The 26,518-nt window shown below is 38.7% G+C and overlaps 2 protein-coding genes across 2 annotated transcripts; both read right to left on the bottom strand.

The window, feature by feature from the left end:
- Positions 1-13,009: 13,009 nt before the first annotated feature.
- lrrc69 (leucine rich repeat containing 69) lies at positions 13,010-15,457 on the bottom strand. Its single transcript, XM_041807962.1, has 8 exons — positions 15,284-15,457; positions 15,040-15,166; positions 14,889-14,961; positions 14,603-14,798; positions 14,393-14,464; positions 13,528-13,629; positions 13,239-13,418; positions 13,010-13,117 (listed from the first exon to the last, which is right to left on the bottom strand). Exons 1-8 carry the CDS (start codon positions 15,455-15,457, stop codon positions 13,010-13,012), a joined length of 1,032 nt encoding a protein of 343 aa, XP_041663896.1.
- Positions 15,458-18,173: 2,716 nt separating this feature from the next.
- On the bottom strand, positions 18,174-24,734 carry otud6b (OTU deubiquitinase 6B). Its single transcript, XM_041807968.1, has 8 exons — positions 24,481-24,734; positions 23,996-24,144; positions 21,751-21,849; positions 21,250-21,450; positions 21,012-21,132; positions 20,529-20,590; positions 20,337-20,443; positions 18,174-19,095 (listed from the first exon to the last, which is right to left on the bottom strand). The coding sequence occupies exons 1-8, from the start codon at positions 24,554-24,556 to the stop codon at positions 19,011-19,013; spliced, it is 900 nt and encodes a 299-aa protein (XP_041663902.1). The 5' UTR covers positions 24,557-24,734; the 3' UTR covers positions 18,174-19,010.
- Positions 24,735-26,518: the final 1,784 nt, after the last annotated feature.

The following is a 26,518-nucleotide window of genomic DNA, read 5'->3' as shown; positions in this document are numbered from 1 at the left end:
GATTGTGACAATATAGTGATACGATATGATGGGATAAGATTTGATCTAAGTTACCATCAAGACTACACAATATGATAGGATAGGCTACAATAGAATCTTATACAAAACTTTACAATACTGAAAATATGATACAATACGATATGATCCAACATGCCAGCTATGCCATACCCTGCAGTGCAAAGTGATACCAAGTGACACTATTCAATAAGATGAGGAACTCTATGATACAGATGTTGAAATACTGAGTGATATGGTACGATATTTTAAATATGTATACACTACATTGTCTCGTATCAAGTGGGGTGCCAAAAATATAACAGGGAGGTGGGAGTGGGGTCTCTGTCTGTTTGCACATATTTTTCTAAAAAAACAAAAAAAAAACAAAAAAAAAAAACAAAAAAAACATGAGAACGCACATGATTGATAGTTTCTGTGTAGATCTTTTAAACAGAGTAAGTCTGTGTAGGGCAGTTTTGTTATGATTTTGTCAATGAAAACAATTAAAATTGATGTTTATTTACTCTGTGTAGGTCCTAAAGGGGCATAGGTTATAATATGATATACAATAGGATAAGATGCAGTACAATGAAATACAATATCTGACATGAAACTACACAAAATGATTCTATACAAAATACAATATGAAATGAGAAAAGACAATATGATGATTTGATATGATACTACAAGATAGACCGAGGGGCTTTCTAATCCAGAACTGTAATATATGACATGATACCAGAGGAAATGATACAATAAGATATGATATACTTTAGTGCCCCATTGTTTGTTTTGGGCACCATGCTGCATGCACTGAGCTGCCCCTTCAGTTGAATCATTAATCAAATATAATAGAAATAAAAAGCAATACACATGTAAACAGAGACACAATAACTACTAAAACCCACATTTTACCAGATCAGGTCTATTTATCCATCAGTTTGTGTTGGTCAACATTCCCTCCATTCAGATTTGTTTTGTTCTGTAAAATGAGGATATATTAGGATGCTAACCATCAAACTTCCATGATGAACACTGTAAACACTGAGTTTGTCAATGTTAGCTTCCTGATGAGAGCCTTAGCTCAGCATTGAGCCTATAGATTTACAACACGTGTGTTTGAAATATAAAGTTTACAGGCAATAAGACCAGAATGCACAGTGGAGAAACAAAAGTACCTTTTATATTCTTTGTTTTAAATGTAACAATCTCTGTACATACATGTCATCTTAGTCAAACAACAAAGACAAATACGAGGTTGAGATATGCACAGTTTATCTTCTTTGTCACTGGAGGCGACAGCTGCTTTGTGGAGTCTCAGATGTTTGACAAAACCTTTGTTTCATAAAAAAAGAAGCATTAATAAGTGTGAAATTTAAAGAGGACGGGTCTATTTTAGGAATACCAACAAAGAAAAGAAAAAGAGCTGCTGCTTAAGGGACAAAATCAAAGATACAGAGGAAGCAGAACTAGAGAGCGATCGGCTAACAGAGATGTTAACCCACTTATTCCTGAAGGACATTCACTTGTGCGGGATGTTGATTTGGCTGGGTGGGTGTGTGGGTGCATTGTGGGTCTGCTCATCCAGCCGGTCAGCACATCGCAGACAGATGTTCGGCCAGCCGAGCCCACAGCGCCACAGGCAGTGTGTGTTCTAGAAAAACGCAGAGACCAGATGCTGCTACCTGGTGTCCCACCCGCCTGCCGCTGCGCGATACTGGGCATGCTCCACTGACCATCACATGACCTCAAACAGCGTTTGGAGATGATGTGCTGTCAGTCATACAGATGACAGAGTGGGAGAGGCTTTGTCTGGTCTACCGCCGACTTTTAGTAAAAAAATGAAGCAAAAAGCTGATAGAGAAGTTCAGAATAGTGTTACATCTGTGTGAGTAGAGCAGAATAATGGAGAATAAACTGCAGTGTTTGGACTATTATCACATCTGTGGCATTTGAGAGTAAATTATGGGTGAATGATGGCATCATAAAACTCCACAACACCCAACTGAGTGATCTATCAAAAGCAGCATCAGAAGATTTAAAGACAAATTTCTTTCAGGCTCATTTTCCTCCAGTTTTGTCCCACAAATAAATAAACTGTCAAACAGCAACACTGAGTCTCTGTCACTGCTCTCCCTGTCACCACCAACCCCAAGAAAACTTCCCCAGATACTCCAGATTAAAGATTTATTTGTTTCGTTTGAAGTTCCAGCTCCGTTTCTGTCTTATTTCTTTTTTTTTTTTTTTTTTTTTTTGTCCATTTTTTGTTTTTTGTTGCAGCATGGTTTGGTCTTCTAACTCAGAACCGCCATGGGGGGGCTAGTGCAAAACTCCTCTAATGAGAACTAGCTCAGTTATAGCATCCCTTCCTTCTGACCTCAAAGGACTGAGAGTTTGAATTCCAGCTGTTATTTTTATATTACTCTGCAAAGAGGGAAAAATACTAGAAGGAAGCAGGGTTATTAGCCTGCTACATCTTTGAGGCATCTTTTTCTAGTCTGGTGCTCTTCATATCTCTGTTATTTTCCCACTTTCTTATCTCGATCACGGATGCTCTTTTGTTGAATTCTGATGAAGAGATTGTGCACACATTGTCTTGTACTTCTGGTTTCTCTGCCAGCTCTTCTTCTGCAGATATGCATCACTGAGTGCAAGTAGGCGTTCACCTTTTCTCATGTGTGGCTGCACTTTCTAGATTTCATAGTCACACATGCTCTAATCTGATTTTAAATGCGCTTTGAATTCCAAAAAACAGCTCATTGTGTTTGCTTTTATTAGCTGCTCTATCTCTTCGATTCATCAGGCATGTCTCAGTGTTGCTGTGCATCAGTGGATCTCATCTGCACCACAGCTAGCAGAGAATCACACTGCCCCCTAGTGAGTAAAGTTGTTACAAACACAACAGAAATGATTGTGCAGCCATCAGACAGACAATACCCTGGTACTCTGCCAGTGGCTCGATACCAAGATCTGTCACGGGCAGCGATGCACAACAATAGATCCCACTGATTGGAGTGGCGCACACTCCTGGATATGACACCGGCTTACCGCCCACTATTGAATGCCTGTTTTTTTTCTCTCTCTCTTTGGCCACAAGGCCCCTAATTCAGCAATCAATGCTGCTCATTTTAATAGCACCTCTGCTCCTGCCCCAAGGAGGGGAGGAATCACGCTGAGCTGGGTGTCAAATCATTCCTCTGAGGTGAAGACCGCAATCATTGCTCTGATGGATGTCTGAAAATAACTCGCAGTGCTGCAGTGTTAAAATCATGCTGAACAGTGTTTAGGACTGGGACTAGTGGGACAAACTTGTTTAAGCATAATACTAAGAAACTTCATGCATTCATGTCCCTAACTTTACATCTTTCCTTAAAGTTTGTGCTCCTTTATCTTGGTTTTTCAAGACTTTAAAATGTTGATACCACACTAGTACAAATCAATATCACATCGCAAGCACACTGTCTAAATCTCACAATGCATCAACAATGTTTCAATAAAATTAAGTTGTGAAACTGATTTTTCTCTCTTTTTCGAAGATCTCAACTTGCCCAAAAGCAGTGGTGCTTCTGTTACTCTCCATTTGTGGTTCTCAACTGGTGGGTCAGGACCCAAAGTGGGTCACTGAGCTGTTTTCACTGGGTTGCAAATGTGTGTCCTTAAAAAATGAATTGTGAATTATGATGTATGGAAGCCCTGGAAAGGCATGACTTTACTCTATTTCCCATGATAACAGGTAAATTGTGTTTGCGCTCTTAAGATTTCAACATATTTATTTCACTTTCTTGGGATTGCAAAGCCAGGTTTCCCATCATCATGTGTTTACATCTGGTCTCTAAAGCAGTGGTTCTCAACCTGGGGGTCGAGACCCCCTTGACGACCACAAGACACTGAAAGGGAGTCTCCTGATGCCTTAAAAAAGGGATATTTTTTAAATTACACATTTGCCACTTTACACTAATTTTGGCAATTTTTAACACATTTTTGCCACTTCAAACCCTTTTTTTCTGTCAATTTTAAACCCTGTCCTCTATTTTTTTTCTGCCTGTTTTTGCCACTTCTAAACCAATTCCTGCCACTTTCTGCCTATTGTTGCCTTTTTAAAACCCATTATTGCTTCCATTAACCACTTTTAATGCTTATTTTTGCCCATTTTACCCACATTTCATTGTTTGTTTTGGCCATTTTGTTGCCAGTTAACCCCTTTCTGCCAATTTTTCTGCCTCAGTTAATCAGTTTTTGCCAGTTTAAAGCAGTTTATCATCCCATTTATACAACTTTTCCACCCATTTTTGTCACTTTAAACCATTCTGTCCACTTCTTAATCACCTTTTACCACTTTTTATGCCAGTTTTTGCCACTTTAACTAATTTTTGCCATTTTTGCTTTTTTTTTTTGCCACTTTTTCATAATTTTCACCACTTCAAACCCATTTCTGCTACTTTCAAAATCCTGTTTCACCCCCTTTTCCACCAATTTTTGCCATTTTTCTTAATTCTTTTTTTAAGTTAACGGATTTACATTTTAAGAAAGATATTTACTACAACGCAAAATAATAAAAATAAGTTTATTTGATAAGAGTGGTTGTTATTATTAAGGTTAAACGTAAAATATTGGATATCACAGCTTAACTTTACAATTGATCATGACTTAGCTCACCTCCCTGGTCCCTCAGTTTAGCTGGGCCCCAGAAAGTTCTCCAGTTTATCCCCCCATATGGGAAGCCTTGTCTGCACATGGTCTTGATTGTGCATGGCTGTGTTCAACCAACTACAGGTGCAGTGGGGTCCCCGGTCTCTGGCACCTTTATTTTGTGGGTCGTGGGCTGAAACAGTTAAGAACCACTACTCTAAAGAACAACCAGAGTTGACATGATATCACAGGAAAGTGAGTATTAAATGTCCTTCCAACACTCCTGTATTGATGAAAAAAAATTCAATCAGGAGAGACTTAATATATATAATAATTTATTTTACAAATTTTAACTAAAGAGAAATGTGCAGTCTTTGATGTAATGTGTACAACAGAGGTTGCTTACATACCTGAATGTTCAATAATGTTTGCATTGCCTTCTCAAGTATAAATACTGGTGTCCTTGATATTGAAAGGAAACATTAAAATCTAAATTAAAAGAAAAAGTACTCAGAATTGACCCATTGCTTGGTTCATATGCAACCATCACTAACCCTGCTATTGATTAAAGGGTTTGAAGCTCCTGTGTGGACTTCTTAAAAGGTAATGAAACAGGCTTAAATCAATGTTGAGATGTAAATAAGACATACAGTGCTGTGAAAAAGTATTTGCCCCCTCTCTGATTCCTGAGTTTTTTGCATATTTATCACACTTAAATGTTTTGGATCATCAAACTAATTTTTATATTTCACAAAGACAACCCAAGTCAATACAAAATGCAGTGTCTGAATGATTATTTAATTTTTTAAGGGGTTAAAAAATCCAAATCTGGTCCTATGTGAAAAAGTAATTGCCCCCTGAACCTAGTAACTGGTTGTGTCACCCTTGACAGCAATAACTGAAATCAAGCATTTGAGATAACTGCTGGTGAGTCTCCACATTGCTTTGGAGGACTTTTGGCCCAATCTTATTCACAGAATTGTTTTCACTCAGCCATACTGGAGGGTTTTCCAGCATGAACTGCCCATTTAAGGTCACACCACAGCATCTCAGTTGGACCCTAACTGGGCACTCCAAAACCTTAATTTTGTTTTTCTTGACCCATTCAGAGGTGGACTTACTGGTGTATTCCTGGTCATTGTCCTGCTGATGGCCAGACGTTCACCTTCAGGATTTTCTGGTAGACAGCAGAATTCATTGTTCCATCAATCACAGCAAGTGGTCCAGGTCCTGAAGCAGCAAAGCAGTCCCAGACCATCACACTGCCACCCCCTCATTTGACTGTTGGCATGATGTTCTTTTTATCAAATGCTGTGTTATTTTTACTCCAGATGTAATGGGCCTCACATCTTCCAGAAAGTTCAAATTTTGTCTCATCAGTCCACAGAAAATTTCTCCAGAAGTCTTGGGGATCATCAAGATGTTTCTTGGCAAATGTGAGACGAGCCTTTGTGTTCTTTTTGTCAGGAGTGGTTTTGGCCTTGAAACTCTCCCATGATGCCACTTTTGCCCAGTGTCTTTCTTATGGTTGAGTCATGAACTCTGACCTTAACTGAGGCCAGTGAGGCCTGCAGGTCTTTGGATGTTGTTCTAGGTTTTCTCATGACCTCCTGGATGTGTCATCGTTGAACTCTTGGAGTCATTTTGGTTGGCCGACCACTCCTGGGAAGGTTCACCACTGTTCCCAGTTTTCTCCATTTGTGGATAATGGCTCTGACTGTGGTTCGCTGGAGTCCCAAAGCCTTAGAAATGGCTTTGTAACCTTTTCCAGACTGATGGATTTCAATCACTTTGTTTTTCATTTGTTCATTAATTTCTTTGGATCGTAGCATGATGAGTTTCTTTCTGAGATCTTGTAGCCTACCTACTTCACTTTGTCTGACAGCTTCTATTTAAGTGATTTCTTCATTCAATAAATCTGGCAGTAATCAGGCCTGGGTGTGGTCAGTGAAACTGAAGTCAGCTTATCAAGAACTGTGGTTAATCACAGTTAACTCATGATTTAACGGGGGGGGGGGGGTACTTTTTCACACAGAACCAAAGAAGTTTGGATTTTTTACCCCCTTACAAAATTAAATTCATTCAGGAACTGCATTTTGTAATTACTTGGGTTGTCTTTGTGAAATATAAAAATTAGTTTGATGATCTCAAACATTAAAGTGTGAAAAATCAGAAAGGGGGCAGATTATTTTTCATTGCCCTGTAGAATTTCTAAATTGTAATCTATTGTTAGTTAACTTGTAGCCGACCAGGGCTGTCAGGGGGTAGGTGTCAGACGGGGGGATAAAGGGTACACTTCTTGTTTTCATGCTATAGAGTCATTGTAAATTAAATATTAGACCGTTTGCCCAGGTTTCACCAAAATGAGCACAATCAAAAGTTCCTCAAAGGGTATAATATAAAAAAAACATAATAATAAAACAAAAGATAATAGAGAAGGCTGCATATGTCCTTCAGCAACAAACACACCCGTTTTCAGCATCTCCATTACACTAAAAGCTCTGACTGACTTTCTTTTTTTAGCAACATATCTCTTGTCCTTGCAGCCCAAGATGCAATCCAAGCAGCAGCAGCCATGGGTTCCTCTGCAGACATTCTAAGTAAGTGCTCCACATGACAAGACAGCCTAAACACCCCCTTACAAACGCTACATGACTGCAGAAAGCGCTTTAACAAAGGAGGTATGTAATGAACCCCAGGTGCCTTCCCCCCAATATATCATCCTGAGTGAATTTGCCAACATCACTCTCTTTACCTCCAACCATGGTAAATGAGAATTTATGCGCCTGCTACTTTATCATTCTTTACTTCTTTCACCCCCATGAGGTAGCCACGGCATGTGAGACAGATATTTCCACCAAAGGCAATATCCCCTCGTAGTAATTATATCAGAACGGGAGAATGGCTCATTAACATATGCTAGGCATGTCAGGAATTTACAAGCGCCTTTTGTAGATGCCTCTCATCGGTGTGCTGCTCCCATCCGTATGGTGTCTCCTTTGAGGATGCAACCTCCTCATTTGCATAGACGTCAATCAAGCTGTGCGTGGTTTAAAGAATTATTCTGTGAAAAAAACACTCAGAGGGTTCTGTGGATAAAGCAATCATAGGGGACGGCTCACTGATATTGAAACAGAGAAAGTGTGTGCACATGTGGGGGTGTGAGTGTGTGTTTGGATGGGGGTATAATAGTCTTGATGATGTGGCATCAGTGCAGAGTGGGTGGAGTGTTGTACTGTTTCATCTGCATGGTGTTAAAGATGCATGTGTGAATGGATGCATAAAGCCCGACACCAGACTCCAGACCGACAACAGACAACAGACTGGTCCTGAGGCTGCAGTGCTCGTGGCTCTACTGCTGCTGCTTCACTGCTTCAAGAGCCAACATCTGCTGCATTCAAGAAGACACATGCTGTTAGCCTTTCACCCTTTAGCATGGTTCCAGCACAACAGAATGACCTATTTATTAGCTATGTTTATGTACACCCCTTAAAGCTCCTGTGTGAGCTAGTAAAGACACAGACTGTAACTGATATTGATGCCTACATATCACCTACAATTAGCAACAAGTATAAAACTTCCTCTTAGTTTTTTTTCATGTCTGAAACTACTGCTGCAGGGTAGGAGTCAGATGAGGCGATAAACAGACAAAAGCAAATATTAAAATTTTCAACACTTGCACAAGCCCATGACAAGATCAGACAAGAGATAAATCATGCCCATGAAAAGAGATTTAAAGGACAAACAGCTTGAATTTGCATTATGAGGTCAGTGTGTTGAAGAATTGAAGATTTGGTGAAGTTATTTATTTACTTTATGATCAACCCCAGGTGAAGATTATAACTGTGTGAATAACATTTCAGACTTAGTGTGCCTTTAGCCAAGTCTTGGTGTGCTGTGCAAATATGTACCTAAGTAATTATTACGACTATACAATGACTTAAGTTCAGTCTGGACCACTTTGTCAAAAACACACACGATGTGTGGTTATAAAATAGTTTTTCTTAATTAGCAGTTATGACACTGAAAAGTCAGAGGCAGAATAAAGGAGGAGCTGGGGTGGAGGAGGGCTGTGTAAAGAGGCTTGCAGAAGGAGCAGCAAAGCGTAGCCAGGCAAGAGCAATGTAAAAATGGCAGCATGAGTGCAATTTGCCAATAGCTTGCTTGGAATGAATACGCTTGCTGTCAGCTGATGAGGGCTTGTGGGGGATAAGCTGATCTCAGTTATATTGCAACACCATTGCCTGCCTGAGCTAATGATATAAATTTGATTTACTGTAATATGTAGAAGCTATTTTGTTTACATGGTTTTGGTGTGCCTTGAAATTTTGGCTTGATCGAAGGTGTGCCTTGGACAAAAAAAGATCGAAAACCACAGGTCTGAACCCCTTAAAATTCTTGTTTACCCATATTAAACTGAATGCTGTGTTTGCACCATTTGGAGCACAAGCACAAGTAAGGTGTCTTTAGAAAGGTAACATTTTGAAGTTTTGTGTAACAGAGGCCTGTGGATGACTGTAGCCAGGGGCTGGAAAACCCAACTGGACCAAAGCATGAAGCCTTAGCTAGTTCAGGTTCAAGGCTGATAACAAGAGAACAGAAAGGAAAAGATGAGGAAAAGCCCAGGTGTTTCAAACTCCAAAAATTACTGATGGTGGCAGGCATTTCTCTACATAGCATTACTAAGAACTGCCTGGAAATTATAAAAACAGTATCTTTATGGATGTAATCCTGTTTTTGGACTAAAACACTCGCACTGCAGTGATGGTTGTCCATCTGGAGCTTTGTCCCATCTCCACACAGGATCTCTGGAGCTCAGTCAGAGTGACCATCAGGTTCTTGGTCCCCTCTTTTACTAAGGCCCTTCTCCCTGATTGCTTAGTTTGGCTTGCCCGCAGCTCTTTAAAGAGTCCTGGTTGGTCAAAACTTTTTCTATGTGAGAATTCTGGAGGCCAGTGTGCTCTCAGGAAACCTTCAGTGCAGCAGAAATGATTTTGTAGCCTTCCCCAGATCTGTGCCTGTAAACAATCCTAACTCTGAGCTCTGCAGACTTGGCTTGGTATTTTTCTCTGATATGCACTGTCAGCTGAGAGGTCTTCTACAGAGAGGTGTGTCTTTCCAAATCATGTCCAATCAATTTAATTTCAACAAAGCTCCAGAGAAATGGGAGGAACTTCAACCACATTTACATCTGAATACTTACATCAATGGGATATTTCTGTTTTTAATTTTAATACATTTGCAAAAATTGCTTTAATTCTGTTTCATGTGTCATGATGGGATACTGAGTGGAGATTAATGAGAATAAAAATGATTTTTTTTTTACTGTAGCATTAGGCTGAAACATAAGAAAACTAAAAAGGGGAAGGGGGTCTGAGTACTTTCTGAAACACTGTTGTATTGTTGTATGAATCACAGTGTTGCAGTCTCTTAGTGACTAACCCTGCAGTTCTCTCATAGCCTATTAAATCTATCCATAAACCATTAGTCATCTTATGTAAGGTGAATCCATCATAGTTGTGGTGACCCTGAACTCTTTTCACCTGTGAGACTAAGAATGATATGGCGACCCCATAACCTAAGTCAACTTTCTGCATTTCTCTGAAAACCACTTAAACAGGAGTAGAGGAGGTATCTGCTCAGGATTTCACTTAAATGACAAAAAATATATATGGAAAAATAGAAAAACAGAAAAATAAAGAACATGGCTGCTTTTTCAAGAAGTGACCTCTGAGAGGAGATTGTCAGGAAACCTACAAAGTGACATGGATTGGTAGATAGATCGACAAACTGTCATTTTGTCTCTATTTTCCTTTCTTTTTGTCTGAAATGTCAGAGCAACAACCGAAGACCTGATGTCCATTTCCATCCTCGACCACTCTCCCCGTCTCTCTTGTTCTCTCTCTCCCTTCCTCATTCTTTGTCATTGCCTTTTCCCTGTAAGTGCACTCTCGCCCACACCACTTGGAAATTGATTGAAACAAAATGTCACAATTATGCCCTGTAGCTCGCCGCTTCAATTATTCATCAATTAGGGGCTAGGCTTCTTTTTTTCTCTCCTCCGAGCTGATTTTTCATTCAGTTTGCTCGAGATGTATGGCTCCCCTGCTGTTAACCAGTCCAAAGTCATTAGTTTCTGGGTTTGCAATTAAACCTGATGCCTTATGCATGAGGCTCCGACTCAGTAGACACACGCAGCAGCGGCCGCAGCAGCAGCTAGTGCACGAGCGAGCGAGCTCTGGAGGCGTGGATGGGAAATTAATTTGCTAGAAATGAAGTTCTCGCTCCCTCTCTCCCTCCCTCTTCCTCTGTTGTGTGGCAGGTTGGAACAGATGCCACTGCAGGCTGAGGATGGAGATAGAGATGAGGCAAGGAAGGAGTCTTTGTGCAGCACTGTCATTTGAAGAAGGTCACAGTAGATTTACAAAGCTAAGATATAAACCAGAGATTTATCAGAGAGTCTCTAAATGGTAGTTTTATCAAAAATGTGACTTTTCAAGTGTATGAACATTCAGGTTTTTGTAGTTGCACGAGCAATGCATCACCTACTCATCCTCTCTAACTTCAGTCAATGTATTTTAATGCCCTAAATCCAAATAAAAGTAATACTTACAATTTACTAACAAGCTGGCCAGAGTGCACCCCTTTTTAAATTTTATGACATCCAAACTAAATCCATCAAGCAAGCTCATCTCTGCAGTGCTAATTTTGGCAGCTTTATTTAATGTTAGTCTTAGTTTTAGTCTTTTTTAATTTTAAGTCACATTTGAGTCATTTCTATCCTTTTTAGTTTTAGTCTAGTTTTAGTTGACGAAAACTCAAAACATTTTAGTCTAGTTTTAGTCATCTTGATGAAAACTAACTTTAGTATTTGTCAGTTTTAGTCATGGAAAAAAAGCTATCGATGAACATTTTTAGTCATAGTTTTAGTTGACAAAATTAACTCTGGTGGCAAGAAAAAACATGCTTTTGACAACCAGAACATTTGAGCAGAGGCATACTCAATGGTAGACAGCCAGCTGGTAGACTTTATCTATGAGAGGAATAATGGTAGACAGTGGTAGTTAATCCAGGTATTCAACCACAAAGGCGCTGGTATGTACTACCTCAATTCCAAATGAGTTAGTTGGTATGTAAAATGCAAATTAAAACAGAACAATATCATTTTCAAAGCAATGAAACCCAAATTCTAATTTAAAAGACAACATATTAAACACACAGTGTGTTTATTCTGCTACCAGGGGTACCAATTAGGGCCAGTGCAAAAAAGTGAGACAATTTTTTTTTAGAATTCTGACAAAAAACACTACAAACAAATATCAACCAACTCCTGAATTGTAAGTCAAAATATCAACCTGATGCATCTTCCTTCAACACATTTAATCTACTTGAAACAATTTAACCAGCTCTCCAAGTCAGAAATGTTCCTGCAGAAGATTCCAGTCTGCAGGAGCACAACGCCTGAAACTACTTTTACCCATTTACAGATGGACTTTGAGAACAGAGAGCAAAAATAAGTCTTGTGACTGAGTCACAGAGCAAAGACAGAGCTTCTAGAACCTTTCACCTGAATGAAATCACATAAGTATGATGGACGCAGGTTATAAATGAGGATATGGCAACGATTAGCCTACGAGTGGTCAAGAAGGCCAACCATGTCAATCATACAAAAAACAATGGTGAGTTAAGGACTCTGGATTTGTTTCAAACTACAGCACCCTGTGGTAAACAGAATCTAAAGATTCAAGGCATTGGGAAGATGCATGCATATATAAAACAGCACCATAATCAATCCAAGGCATAAAAGTGGCAGCAAAAGAAAAACAAGACTTATTCATAATGTTGAAGGATGAGATGATGCAATAGAGAGGTAAACAGGACCCCATCCCAGTTTTTTTAAACATTTGGCAGGAATCAAATCTTACATGGCCATATATTTTTCCAAAAGAATTAAAATCTCTTTTTAACATTTGATACGTTGCCTTTTTTGCCAAAATCATCACTTTCTGTTTTTTATTTACAATTTATACAACATCCCAACTTTTTAGGAAATGGGGTTGTGCAAAAACTTACATAAAGATGCCGTTAACCAGCGTTTTCTGCCATTCTATAATCAGTAGTTTATTAAAAATTATAACTGACCCATGGCATACATACACTCCATACGCTCGGTATAAAGAAAGGCCAGTACTCCACATTGAGACAGAGCTGAACTGGATAAAAAAATTCTATGCTCTCTTAGTGCCACCTAGTGGCCACACAGTCAAATGTCATCTGACATAAGTACCTCCAGCCAGAAAAGCAGTTGTTGAAACTTTGTGTCTGTAATTTTAATAAGAATATCACAGAGGTTGTGGTTGTGTTACCTTTTAATGGACCTGTTTTATTTTGGAGCTACACCAAAGTAGTAGTGTCCATCCTTATTAAAACACCTATAAGAACAAAGAAGGGCCCGCACTGGGATAGTCTGAGAATACCTCATTCTCATGTCCTGTAACAAAGAAAGAAAAACATTTAATATCATAATCTGCAGACTGATGAAGTTTTATGTGCTTCACTAGGAGCCACAAAATCATGTTTTTCAATCCCAGCTTTTAAGAAACTTTTTTCACCTTCTTCAGACTGACAAAGTGCACACACTCCAGCCAGGTGGTGAGGAAGGGGCTCAGGCAGATTGCACAACAGCTGCTGCTGGCCAACATGGTGGTCAGGTCTGGGTAGAGGGGCAGCATCTTGTGGACCAGAGAGGACCTGTTCCTGTCCTCCTGCAGGACAAATCTGGCAGCCAGCTCCTGGAAACAAAGACAAACAGCGTAACTGCCTTACTGTAAGGAACAGTTCCTGATTATTAATGATGTGATCGAGTGTTGTTCAGTCTGCTGTCTTTCAGAATCTCTTTACCTTTAATGTCAGAGTCTCCACAACTTGCACTGATGGCATCGGCTCACAGCAAACAAACCTGTTGCCTTCAAAGTATAGCTCCTTTAGGTGCAGACGGTGAAACTACACAGAGTAAAGTCCTGTTAGTCAATGAAGTAATGACTGATGTGATTCACCACCTGTATATTAAGATGGATAGAGCAACAGCCACCTGGGAGTGAAGCCAAAAGATTTAGAGCTCCGAAAGCCTGAATGCAGTTCAGTCTGAACTCAAGAGCTGCAGAAAGCTGTCTGCACTGACAGCGGCAGTCAGATCTCTGCACATCTGTGTCTGAATTCCCTCCATTAATCCATTCTTAGCTGACACTTCAGGTACAGTAAACCTTCGTTGGGTGTTTCAAAGTAAAAGTGTTTGTTTCTGTGGTGAGACCACCTGTGTTTCACACTATGTTTTTATTCCGAAATGTTTCCTGGATCGTTCTTCAGTCATCACAGTGACTTGTAAACTTACTTCAGATTTTCTCTGCATCCGAATAAACTTTCCTTTGATTTCTTCTCTATTTAATGATCTGTGTGCTGTGCTGTTTGTCCCACAGACATCACTTAAATAGTTTACAAAGTTAAATCTGTAGAAAACGCAATAAAAAACTGTGAAATACAAAGTTTGGAATGCTCTTCTATGGAGGTCTATGAGCCGGGCATCCAGGTTCATTGTGTAGTTGCAAGAAATGTGATTGGTTCATGGCTTTGGAGGGCGGGTTTAGTGATAGGCCAAGTTAGCACAATGGAGAGAGTTGGAGGCATGCTGTCCATATTAATACACAGGCAGTGATTTCAGTATAAAGTCACATTGTGCTGTTGAATCAGCTAATACTATCGACTGTACCCCAACAGGGAACATGGACAGTTTGTTCCCAGCTACGTCGAGAACTTGGAGCTTAGACAGGGAGCCGATTCCCTGGAAAAAGAAAGTGTTTGTTCACCTCTCTGCCACAGTGTCATGTAAAGTTAGATGTACTAAAATTCATCTGTTTTAACTCAAAGTCGCTGACAACATTTTCATGTTAAAATTAGACTAAGATGTAAGATCACTCACCTCTGGCAGGCTGGTCAGCTCGTTTCTGGCTACATGCAGCTTGGTCAGCTCTTTACACGACGACAGCTGCTGAGGAAGCTGAGACAAGTTGTTGGAGGTCAGGTTTATAACAGTCAACCTGGTGAGATGACCCACCTCTGCAGGAACCACTTCAAGTTTATTGTCCAGCACACTGAGATGTTCCAGCCTACTCAAACTAATCAAACACATTTTTAAGTGCCTTTATCCAAACTCGTTGATGAGACATAATCAAGCCTGATAAATATTGTAAAAAGTACTCTGGTACCTTTTCATCTCTGCTGGAAGGCCTTGAATCTGGTTGTGGTTCAGATTCAGCACAACAAGGTTCTTTAAGCCCCCTGTAAACCAGTATTTTATAATAAGAGAGGTTATTTTAACTTTCACTTTTAATTACTCATGCAAACACAGAAACTTACCTATCACCTCAGGTGGCACGGCTCTAATCTGGTTTCTAAACAGATAGAGTTTTTTCAAGGACTCCAGATGGCCCAGAACAGCAGGAACCTCCTCCAAGGCATTATTTCCCAGATTCAGCTCAGACAGCTAAAAGGCAAAGAGAGAGGTGTTTCATCAGAAGCCTCAGTGTTGTGTTAAACAATTAGAATTGACTTTGTAAATTTCCAGTCAAGTTCGTGAAAAAGCAGCAGAGATCAAACTGACGTGTTGTAGAGAGAGCAGCTCAGCAGGCAGACAGCTGATGGAGTTGTTGTTCAGCAGGAGAACTGTCAGCTCTGTCAGCATGGAGACACTCTCAGGAACTTCCTTTAGTTTCTTTGAACTTAAAGTTAAAGAAGTCGATCTGCCGTAGAGAGCTCTGACCACGGACTCAGCCATCAGGAAAACAGCGACGGATTCCATGGCGACGACGGCCTCTTGTCTCGTCAGATACGGTCAGCTGTCGGGCGGAAGCGCCCTCTGGTGGTTGCAGCTGGGTTATTTACAGAAACGTGGAAAAAACTCTGTTATAAATAAATTTTTCTTTGTATTTTAACAGAAAACCATATCTCATTTGATCAGTCATATTTTCTTGAGAGATAGATTCTTTAGTATGTTTTATTTTAATCAGTCTTGGATGCCAAGCACCACCAAAATGCCCATCCCCACTGTCATGTATAGTTGTTGAGGACTTTATTTGACGTCAAAATAGGATTTCTCTGCCATTTAAAACACAAATATGTATACATGACAATCATATATCTAATGTAAGACACCTAAAACAACAAAATTTCAGATATTATAATGAATTCTATCATTATAATGTAAAAAAAATATCAACACATATGGTATAATGATATATGTATCATTATATATACAACATATATCTATATAACAGTAATCTTGATTATCAACATGTGGTTTGACTCTGTGTAGAACTCTTTTGGTAAAATGCATTTTTGCTTTAAAAATGTCACTAGTGCCACCTTATTCCTGTGTAAGACCATTATAACCAGTAACACCAGTGGCTCCAGTGCATAGATGCACCTTATTCAAAGCTGTTTATGACATTATTTTGGCTAAAACTTCTATTAGATTTCATGATTTTGGCTTTTTTAATTATTGTTAACCATCTTTAGATCAAGTATCTCTTAAGTGAGTGCAGCTGAAGCATGGTCTGTACAATCAGCGTGTGGATGCTGATGGAATCAGTAAAATTGTTTTATTCAGTGTAGTCAAAATATGTTTTTAATCTGTTTAATGAACTTTGAGCAGGTGGTTTCATTTAGTTTCAATTCTGATCTTTGATTTGTATGCTAACTGTGAAATTTAGACTTATCTAGTAAATACAGTTGAAGAACAAGGAAAGTTAGACTTTGATCACTGGTGTTACCCTACTGGTGTGTTTTCTGTGTTCTGTTCTCTAATCTTACCATATCTGAATTACTGTGCTGAGGTTTGGGGCAATAATTATAAAAGTACAACACAGTCATTACTCATTCTGCAGAAGAGAGCTTTACAGATCATACATAAAGCTGGATATTGGGATCACACTGATTCACTATTCGTACAGTCAAAATTACTGAGATTTACAGAGCTTGTAGAATTTCAAACAGCCCAAATACTATTCAAAGCAAAAAATAATTTATTACCACCAAATATTCAAAATTTGTTCACAGAAAGGGGAGGGGAGGCAATTATTTAAGGGGAAATTTTCATTTTAAAATGAGTGTGTGCTCAACGAGAAACAAGGTTTTGTATTTCTGCGTGTGGTGTGAGACTGTGGAATAGTTTGAATGTGGAGCTAAAGGAATGTCCAAACATAAATCAGTTCAAAAAGCAGTATAAGGGGGTGATTTTCACCAGGTACAGGGATGAGGAAAGGGTTTGATTCTCACCAGAAGCTCACAGCTTATTGATCTGTTTTAGTATTTATTCTTTTTGGTTGGTCTTAAGGTTTAGTTTGTGTTGTATTTCTCTGTTAATACCTGTTTAAATTCCCAAAATATTGTCTTTTGGTTGTTTAAACATGTATGGACGGGATAAAATATTTATTATGTGGTACAGATAAACCTATCAGTGATTATTTTTGATACAGATTAACAAACAGTTCTATTCTTGTATTAAGAAGCTTACATAAGTAGTCATATCTTGAATTAGAAAGATTTTTGGCACAACTTAAAGGTTGCTTTAAGTAGCTTATCTATATTGTGTAGAATTATATTATTGTTGAAATCAATGTGAACTGTTATAATTTATTAAGATGGGGCGGGATTACATAAGTTTTCACTTCTTCCCACTACATTTCAAACATGTTATCTTGATCATTAAGTGTCCTTGTAATTGTTTTGTTACATCTCTCTTCAAAATTTGTCTGTGACTTTTGAAGGTATGTGACCATTTTTCAATGTTATGCTTTTTGCATGTTTGAGATAAACTTCACATTTTTCACTTCTAGTGTGAAAATAATCAAATATTCACTGAATTTTGCTGCAGACGCAAGAAATAAGATTTAAAGGACTGCCTCTTAACATTTTCATGATAGATTCTGAAATGTTTTCATTTTTAAGGCAAATTTACATTTGCAAAAAACCCATTATCACACTTCAAAGATTTATGAAATCAACAAAAACAAAATCTGTTTGTTGGCATTCCCATCATTCTTCTGTGACTCTGATTATACAGTATGTGCATATCCATGAGCCGGATTTGGCCGACAGGCCTGTTTTAGAGCCACTTAAGTAAAAACTGGATCTTACCCCACTCTTCCCTACTGTTTTTAGCCTTTATGCTAGGCTAAGATGGCTGCAGCCATTTGTACAAAGTAAAAAGGGATCAGACAATTTCAATCTTTAATTAAAGCTGACATAACTGACCGAATGACACTGAATGACAACATTCATGAATGTTCATAAACCCTCCTTTATGTCATTAAAAGTGTCATGCCAGTCTTAGGCATACCCCTTTTAAATAAAGAGTTATCATCATTTAGATCTACCAGATTATCATAGACACATATGATAATAAGTATTGTCTTTTAGTTTTATACATTTAAAGTAGTTGCTTATTTTGGCATATTTACACATTTTACTGATATGTTGATCGATGTCCACAGTCTTAATTCAAGATATTTTATTAACAAATTAATACATTAATAAGAAGTACCTTCAATAAAAAGTACAGTACTAATCAATATTCTACATGCATGGACTTTTCCACCACTGTAATTTCTCTAGCCTTCAGTTACAGATATGATTAGGATGTCTGAACTATTTTACAGCATTAAAATGATGAATTTTGTGAACTTGGGAAAAAACATTTTGTGGTCATAAAAAAAAACAAAAAAGAACTGACCATCACAGAGACAGTTGTGTACAGGAATTTATTTTTTCTCATCAATGATTTATTGAAGATGAAGAAAAAACACCTTTCCCATCATCACTTATTCAAAGACAAACCTCAAAGACGGATCTTTTCTGTTCTTTAAATATTGAAAATAATGCAACGACATACCTTATATCAGTATTGGATGTGTTTATGTAACACTGATATGATTTACAGGTTTATTCAAGGACACTGTCAGATTTCAACAAACCCCCAGTGTGACTATCTTTACATTCTCTATTGTTCAATAAGGTTAAAACGTCTCTAATAAAACCCACAGGGTCTTTGGATGTCCATTGGCTCCTGGTTCTACTTTCTATGATATTTCATTAGCACAATGATGATTTTTTTTTTTCTCCAGTGATAAACTCTCTCTCTTTCTCTCTCTCCATGATATCTTTGACTTCTAAACAGAGAGTAACATTAGTCATTAACCCATTCTGAAAACAACTGTGTCTTCACCTGGGGAAGGTCTCACTCTGAATGCTTAGGTACTGAGGGGCCCTGCTGTGAGTAACTCAAACACTCCTTTTAGTCGTTTTATGTCACATCTTGTCTGAGCAGTCTTTCAGCTGTCCTCTGCATTAGCCGGGTCCTTTAGTCGCTCCACGGAGTTGTAGTGCTCTCCTAATCCATAGGCATGACGCATGTAGCTGCAAAAATGGCAACATTTATTGAGCAACTTAAAATAAAATAGAAAGCAAAGATATGCAATTGTTCCTGTCTTCAGCCAACTACAGACTGTTCATTAAGATGGATGGAGAAACAGCCAGCTGGAGGAGGGAGTGAAGCCAAACATTCAGAGCATTCCCTGCTGATTGGCTGCAGTATATGTTGTTAAATTCATTTCTCCCATATCACCATGATCAGGGTGATGTGATTGAGTCTGTATCATCTTATAAAGACCTCGGATTCTTGATAGATAATTCTTTGACCTTTAAGTTTCATGTTGAGCAGTTGTGACTGGGTTTTTATTTCTGAAAAAAGTCTTGTTTATTTTTTGATAGAAAAAAAGACTTGTTCTTGCCATGTTTATGCCTCTGATTGATTACAGTGATGTTCTGCACATGCATGCATCTTCTCAATGCCTTAAATTTTTATATACTGTAAAACCACGGGGTGCTGATGTTTATGACCAATCTGAAGTCCTTAAATCATCATTTCACTCTGTATGATCGTGTTGGTTGGCCTTCTTTGCTGTCTTGTAGGCTAAATCATAGTTTTGTCCTCATTTGTAAGGCTATAATAAACCTGCTTTCAGCATACTAGTGTGATTTTATTCAGGTGGAAAGCTCTGGAAGATCCAGTCTTCACTCTGTGACTCAGTCATACATTTGCTCTCCCACAGTCCATCTGTAAATGGGTAAAAGGAGGTCCAGTTATGCTGCTCCAGCAGCCTGAAATCTGCTATGGGAGAGTTTATGTCTTGAGGAGCTGGCCTCTTTAAATCTTTTTAAAGTGACATTTAAGGCATTGGAGGAGGATGCATCAGGCTGTAGATGTTTGGACTGATGAATTTCTGCTCTGTGACTCAAGATTTGGTTTTTCTGTGACTGTAACTGCTATGGATTTTATGTCTATGTCCCTGTTAAATGTGTTGGTATTTGTCTTTGCCAAGACACTCTAATATACAAGATTCTTGATCTCAATGGGCTTTTCCTGGTTGAACATATTAAAATGATAAAAATACAATAAAAATACAGTAAAAGTTAGTTACTTCAGAGTTACCAGAAATAAACTTAAGGTTAAAGGTTAAAGCTGTGATATATGTCTTGACTAGTTGGCCAGTGCAGGTTTCAACCATCCAACCATAACCTAACCATAATAATAAATCAGTAAATAATTATAAAAAACACAATGCTTAAACACTTAAAAGAAAACAAGCACAACTTACACCAGGGTGATGGGATCACTATTAAATTCCTCTCCAATTTTGATGGCCGAGGAGTTTGCCTGAATCACCTCTATCGGCAGCTTAAGTACTTGAGTCAAAGCTCGCAACTGTAGAGGAAAAGCAAAGAAAAACGGTGATTTTAAGATGCACATACCTGCAGCACAGTTCAGTTACATGTGTAACTACACTTACTTCTAGTTGTCCACCCCAAGCTGCGGTGTGCTCCACCTCACTGCAGTAATTCTCAAACTCATCTGGAAAACACACAAACACAAGAACAGACTAAAAAACAAATCAAATCAAGCGTAATATAAACATAAGGTCCAGATATAAGGCAAAACATCAGAAGTCTCTGCAAGCATACTCTCTTTGGCAAGTGTGCAGTATCTAAAGATGTACAAAGAGCTTTACAGAAACATCTGAACCCAAACTTAAGCTGCATACAAAGATGTTTTCTTGTGCATGAATCTTGAAACACTGCTTGTAATTATAAACATCAACAGTCACCCATCTAGATTTTTGGTTATCAAATTAAAAAAACAGGAAAATTCAGTCTTATCCTCTTTGGTGCACCAAAACAACACAGTGCTCTTAAATGCGTTAAATTTCTCACTCTTTCAGCACACAGAACAAGTCCTAACTTTTAAGATCCATAAACAAATAAAATAGCGTTACCTGTTGTGTACATGTCGCCTGTGTTTGGGTTCGTGAGGAAAGGCAGGAAATCATCAGCATGGCTTCTCATGTGCTCAGCAGTACGGGACCTCAGTTCCTTCACACTCATGACTAACCCAGGCTAGAATATAGAAGAACAGACTTTTTAGGCTTTTTAGAGCAGCATACAAGGAGCAAAGAGGGTGAAGTGAGATCATCACATTAAAGCTTCAGCTAAGGCTATAATAACATTATGTACCAGTGATCGCTGTGCTAGCTGATCTTCAACAGCACGGTACATGCAGTGGCCATCAGAGGGGATCTCTTTGATCTGCAGCTGCTGCAGTGCAAGTTTCTGAGCAAGCATCAAACCCTCCTGGTGTCTCACACCCTGCAAGTTCTGCACCTCAGCCTCAGCTATCCGGCTCTCCCTCTCTCTCTCTTGGGCCGCCTTTTTGTCCTGAGGAGAATCAATTCAATAAAAACGTTTTCAACAGTAACTCATTAAGCAAAAACAACAGAGAAATGGAACTCCAACAATGTTCAGAGGAAAAAATGACATTCATCCAGCTGCCTAAGAAACTGGCATGTTTATTATTTTTACTAGTGTGCTCTGTGCAGGAAAATTGTATTAAGGAAACGACACAAAAGTCCTCCTCTGACACTGAACACTTTCTATGTCAATAAAGAAATAACACTGCCATGGGCAATAACAAACAACTCATCATCTGTCCTATTTGACATGGAACTTGTTTCTCACCCTCCTCTTCTGGGCCTTTGTGACACGGGGCTGCATGACCTCTTCTTTCTCTCCTCCCTCCATCTTCAAGTTTTCCACTCCATTTAACACCTCTTCCACCTTTAAGATGCAAAAATAGAGATATTAAAAAGAGGGAATACATTCTGCTCACATGTTGGAGTCATATGCCGGGCATTCAGAAAATAAATTTTTGCACATGTATGAAAAATAAAAAACTTAAATATCACACTGACATAAGTATTTTAGGCCCTTTAATTAGTCTTTAATTGAGGCTGCTTTGGCAGAAATTACATCCTCCTGTCTCTTTGATTATGACCCAACAAGCTTTGCACACCTACAGTGAAGGACCTTCTGCTTTTCTTCTTTGCAAATCCTGTCAAGCTCAGTCAGGTTGGGTGGAGACCGTTGGTGGACAGACATTTTCAGGTCTCTCCTGAGATGTTGGATAGGGTTCAAGTCAGGGCTCAGGCTGGAGCCCTCTAGGACATTCAGAGTTGTCCCTAAGTCACTCATGTGTTGTCTTGGCTGTGTGCTTAGGGTCACTATCATGTTGGATGGCAAACCTTCAGCCCAGTCTGAGGTCCTGCACGCTGTGGACCAGGTTTTCATTAAGGATGTCTCTGTAATTTGCTCCATTCAGCGTTCCTTCAACCCTTACTAGTCTCTCAGCGCCTGCTGCTGAAAAACCATCCCCACTGCATGACGCTGCCACCACCATGCTTCACTGTTGGGATGGTACTTGGCGAGTGATGGGCAATGCCCGGTTTCCTCAGGGCATAACCTTTAGAATTGAGCGCAAACAGTTCAATCTTGGTTTCATCAGACCAGAGAGTCTTGTTTCTCACAGTTTGAGAGTCCTTTGGGAGCTTTCTGGAAACTCCAAGTGTGCTTTCAAGTGTTTTGTACTGTGAAGAGTCTTCTGTTGAGCCACTCTGCCATAAAGCCCGGATCAGTGGAGGGCTGCAGAAGTGGTTGTCCTGGAATTTGTCCCATCTCCACACAGGATCTCTGGAGCTCAGTCAGAGTGGCCATCAGGTTCTTGGTCACCTATCTTACTAAGACCCTTCTCCCCTGATTGCTCAGTTTGATCTTGGAAGCTGTGAGGCCTTCTATAGAGAGGTGTGTTTCCAATCAATTTGATTGCTCACAGGTGGACTCTAGGTGTTGAAACATCTCAGCAAAGATCCAGGGAAATGGGAGGAACCTGAGCTAAATTTACAGTGTTGTTGGAAAGTTTCTAGACACTTATTTGACATTCATCATAGGTTGTAGTCGCCTCACTCATCATTGTGAACAGTATAACAAAGCTGGCTGGCTGACTCTTAGGCTCCTCTTGGCTTAATTCCTTATAACTTAAGTTTTCTTCTCCAAAGAACTAAAAGCCACAATGCCCTACATTCTAGACATTTTCCATCCGCTTGTTCCTCATGTCAGGACTGAACTAGGGAAAAGAGTGGTCAGTTTTGCTGCCCCCTCTGCACAGAATAATCCTCAGACTGAATTAAACAGTCAGATCTCATTTCTCTTGAAGCCTTTCGTTCTACCTTAAATTATGAACTTTTATTGTGACCTCAACTGAAATCAGTTTGCACTTTCTAAATTATTGTTTGTTTTAAATTATTGTTGTAATCAATATTTTTAATTGTACTGCTTTTTTGGAAGGCTTTAATTATTTTCTTTGCTTTTGTTTGTTTTGTTTTTATTATCTTTTTTTGTTTAAGGCATACCCAGTATCATTTAAGATTTACTATCAGCTTATGTATAATTTGCCATGTCATGAGTAGGAGTAGTGGAGTAGGGATGAAATTTTATTTATGTTTTACTTCATTTAATATTGTATGATCTATTGGTATGCAAAATATTTTGTGTTCTGGACCCAAGGAAGAGTAGCTGTGGCCATGTGCCAATGCTAAAGGGGATTTCAATAAACAAACAATTATGACGTGTGCTGCTGACCTCTTGGCTATGTGATCCTTGTAGAAGAGATCTTAAACTTAATGGGTTTCATCTGGTTAAATAAAGGTTAAATTATGTCAATATGATATTTATCTTTTTATTTTAAATAATTTTTTAAAAAATGTATAAAATTCTGTTTTCACTTTGTCATGACAGGGTGCTGAGTGTAGAAAAATGAGAATTTGAATTTATGTAACCAACTGTTGCATCAGACTGAAACAGCACAAAACTGAAAACAGTGAAGAGGGCTTGAATGAATGTCATGTCAATGCAACGATCAGTCATTTACCTTTATGTCCACTGTAGATTTTAGTTGCCTGATCTCCTCTTCATGTTTCTGACTCAGGTCGGCCTCCAGTTTGGCAATCTCCTCTGTCAGCTGTTTCCTTCTTTTCTTGTCATTTTTAGGAACTGCGTTTTTCATGCTCTGGATTTTGGCTGACAAAGAAGCACAATAAGAGGAGTTTGGTACAATGATTAAAACTCAGAGTTTCAACCGAGTAGCAGGTTCTACACACATGTTAATGTATGAGTTTGAACCTGAAAATACCCTGCAAAAAGACACTAAGGGGTATCTTGCATCTAATAACACCAACATTATGTTTATGGACCTACAGTGTGATTGGAAATATGTGGCGTCATTTTTTACTATTCAGCTTACATTCCAGAGAAAAAAACACACAGTTTCACAAATAACAAAGGGGAACTACAGACGACGAAACAGTAAAAAAAAAAAAAAAAAAAAAAAAAAAAAACCTTTATGTATCGCCATACCTTGTAAATCTTTCTTCTCCTTGCGGTGCTGCTTGGTCAGCTGCTCCTCTGGGCTCTCCTCAGTCTCTCCCTCCATGACCGGATGTTGTTGTTTACTCTTCAGGAGTTCAGTCACAGATCTGACAGTCGGTGGCTTGAAGACACTGTTATAACGGCCCTGTGTGGAGAAAGAGATCAGACATAGATGGCCCACAGTACCTGAAATGTGCTCACATCATGGATATGTATCCATGGTTGATATGGCCTTAACCGGAAGTGAGGTTTGGGAGGCGGAGCTTTCTTCTTCAACTGGCTGCACAACCGACATTGTTTTTATGACACCGCCACCTGCTGGTGTCATCTAACAGCACCTAGCGCACTTGCAACAGGACATTTTTTGCACTCTTTAACGGCCGGGATGCACATTTTTACACATACACTGTATGGACAAAAATATTTAGCCATACCTGTTTATTGAATTCAGGTCAGTTTCAATCAGACCCAAAAGTGCATAAAATCATCACCTAACCATGCAACATCCATTTACAAGCATTTGTGATCCTGAATTAGTCGTTCTGAAGAGCTCAGTGGCTTAAAGCGTGGTACTGTGATGGATGCTACTTCTGTAATAAGAGGGTTGGTTGTGATTTCTTCTCTGCTGGATATTCCACAGTCAATTGTAAGTGATATTATTAGAATATGGAAGAGTTTAGGAACAACATCAAGTCAGCTATTAAGCAGAAGATCATGGAAAATCACAGAGCAGGACCAATGACTGCTAAGGATCATGGTGTGTAAAAGTCTCCAACACTCTGCTGGTTCCATAGCTGAGGAGTTCAGAGGAGAACTCACAGTTCTAAGAGTTCTGAATTTCCTCTGACATTAATGTAAACACTAAATCTGTACAGCAGGAGCTCATGAATGGGTTTCCATGGCAGATGCAGCAGGCCTCATCACCAAGTCCAATGCCAAGATGGAGTGGCCTGTTTATGCCATTATACTCATTCTATACAAATCTTAGCATTTATACTGGCCTTTTGCTGTTAGTCTGGCTGCTCTTTGTTATCATTTTACTTTTTACTTAGTTGAATTTCTTATTTGTTACCCATGATTGTATAGCGCTTTGATGATACTAGTTGTATGTAAAGGTGATTTACAAATATATATTACATGACTTGTTAATCATGTAATATTATCAAAGTTTATTACTCAAAAATATTCGAAATATGCAGGAAAATACTAGACTGGAGGCAGCAAACAAAATAAAAGCCTAATAAGAATTCCTTTGGGAGAACGTTTTGTTATGTCATATAATTTCACATTATTATTATTTCCTTTGAAAGTCAGTTGTTTTATTGGTTATTAATTGATTGGAAAACTTTTTTTTTTACAATACATTATAGCTTAACAGTACAGTGCTTTTAACAAACAAGAAAAAGTACGCTGATTAAGTTATGTAAGTAAAGCAACCTATTCCCTTTAAAGATACATTTATTATTCCAAATTAAAGATTTATGTGGGGAAAAGTTATGAGATAACACAATTTCAGCACAAGCAAAGCTTGTCGACGAAATGTGTAGACTTTAATTGGTAACTGTGAGATAACGTAATTACATGCCAGTAAAAACTGAAGACTTCCTATTTCTTTAAAATATTGTGTGGGATGAAATACCACAGTGAGATGAGAGATTTTAAACATTATTTAAGCCACTTTATCTTGAAGGTGTCATTTAAGTCTAAGAAGTCTAATAATTCAAAGCAACCCTCAACTTTAGGTCTAGCACTGCCTTCTTTAAATGGCAATGCTTGTTTTCCCAAACAAAGTTTAAGAATAAATCAGTAATATCTTTACAAATTGAGTCAGAAATACTGGGAGAAAGTGCTGGGTAAACAAAATGGAAAGACTACTTTAGCTTTGGTTCAAAGGACCCTTCCTAAAATTGATAAATCTCGTTGAAGCCATAAGTTTAAGACTAAAACTGAGAAACCTATTACCTAAACCTATTAGTGCAGTCAGACGTGCTGTGTGACGTGGCACGGGGGGCGGAAGAGCTTGTTT

The sequence above is a fragment of the Cheilinus undulatus genome, linkage group 16 (assembly GCF_018320785.1).
Source record: "Cheilinus undulatus linkage group 16, ASM1832078v1, whole genome shotgun sequence".
Taxonomy (NCBI): domain Eukaryota; kingdom Metazoa; phylum Chordata; class Actinopteri; order Labriformes; family Labridae; genus Cheilinus; species Cheilinus undulatus.
Note: the sequence above shows the minus strand (reverse complement) of the source record. Positions and strands in the feature narration are given on the sequence as shown.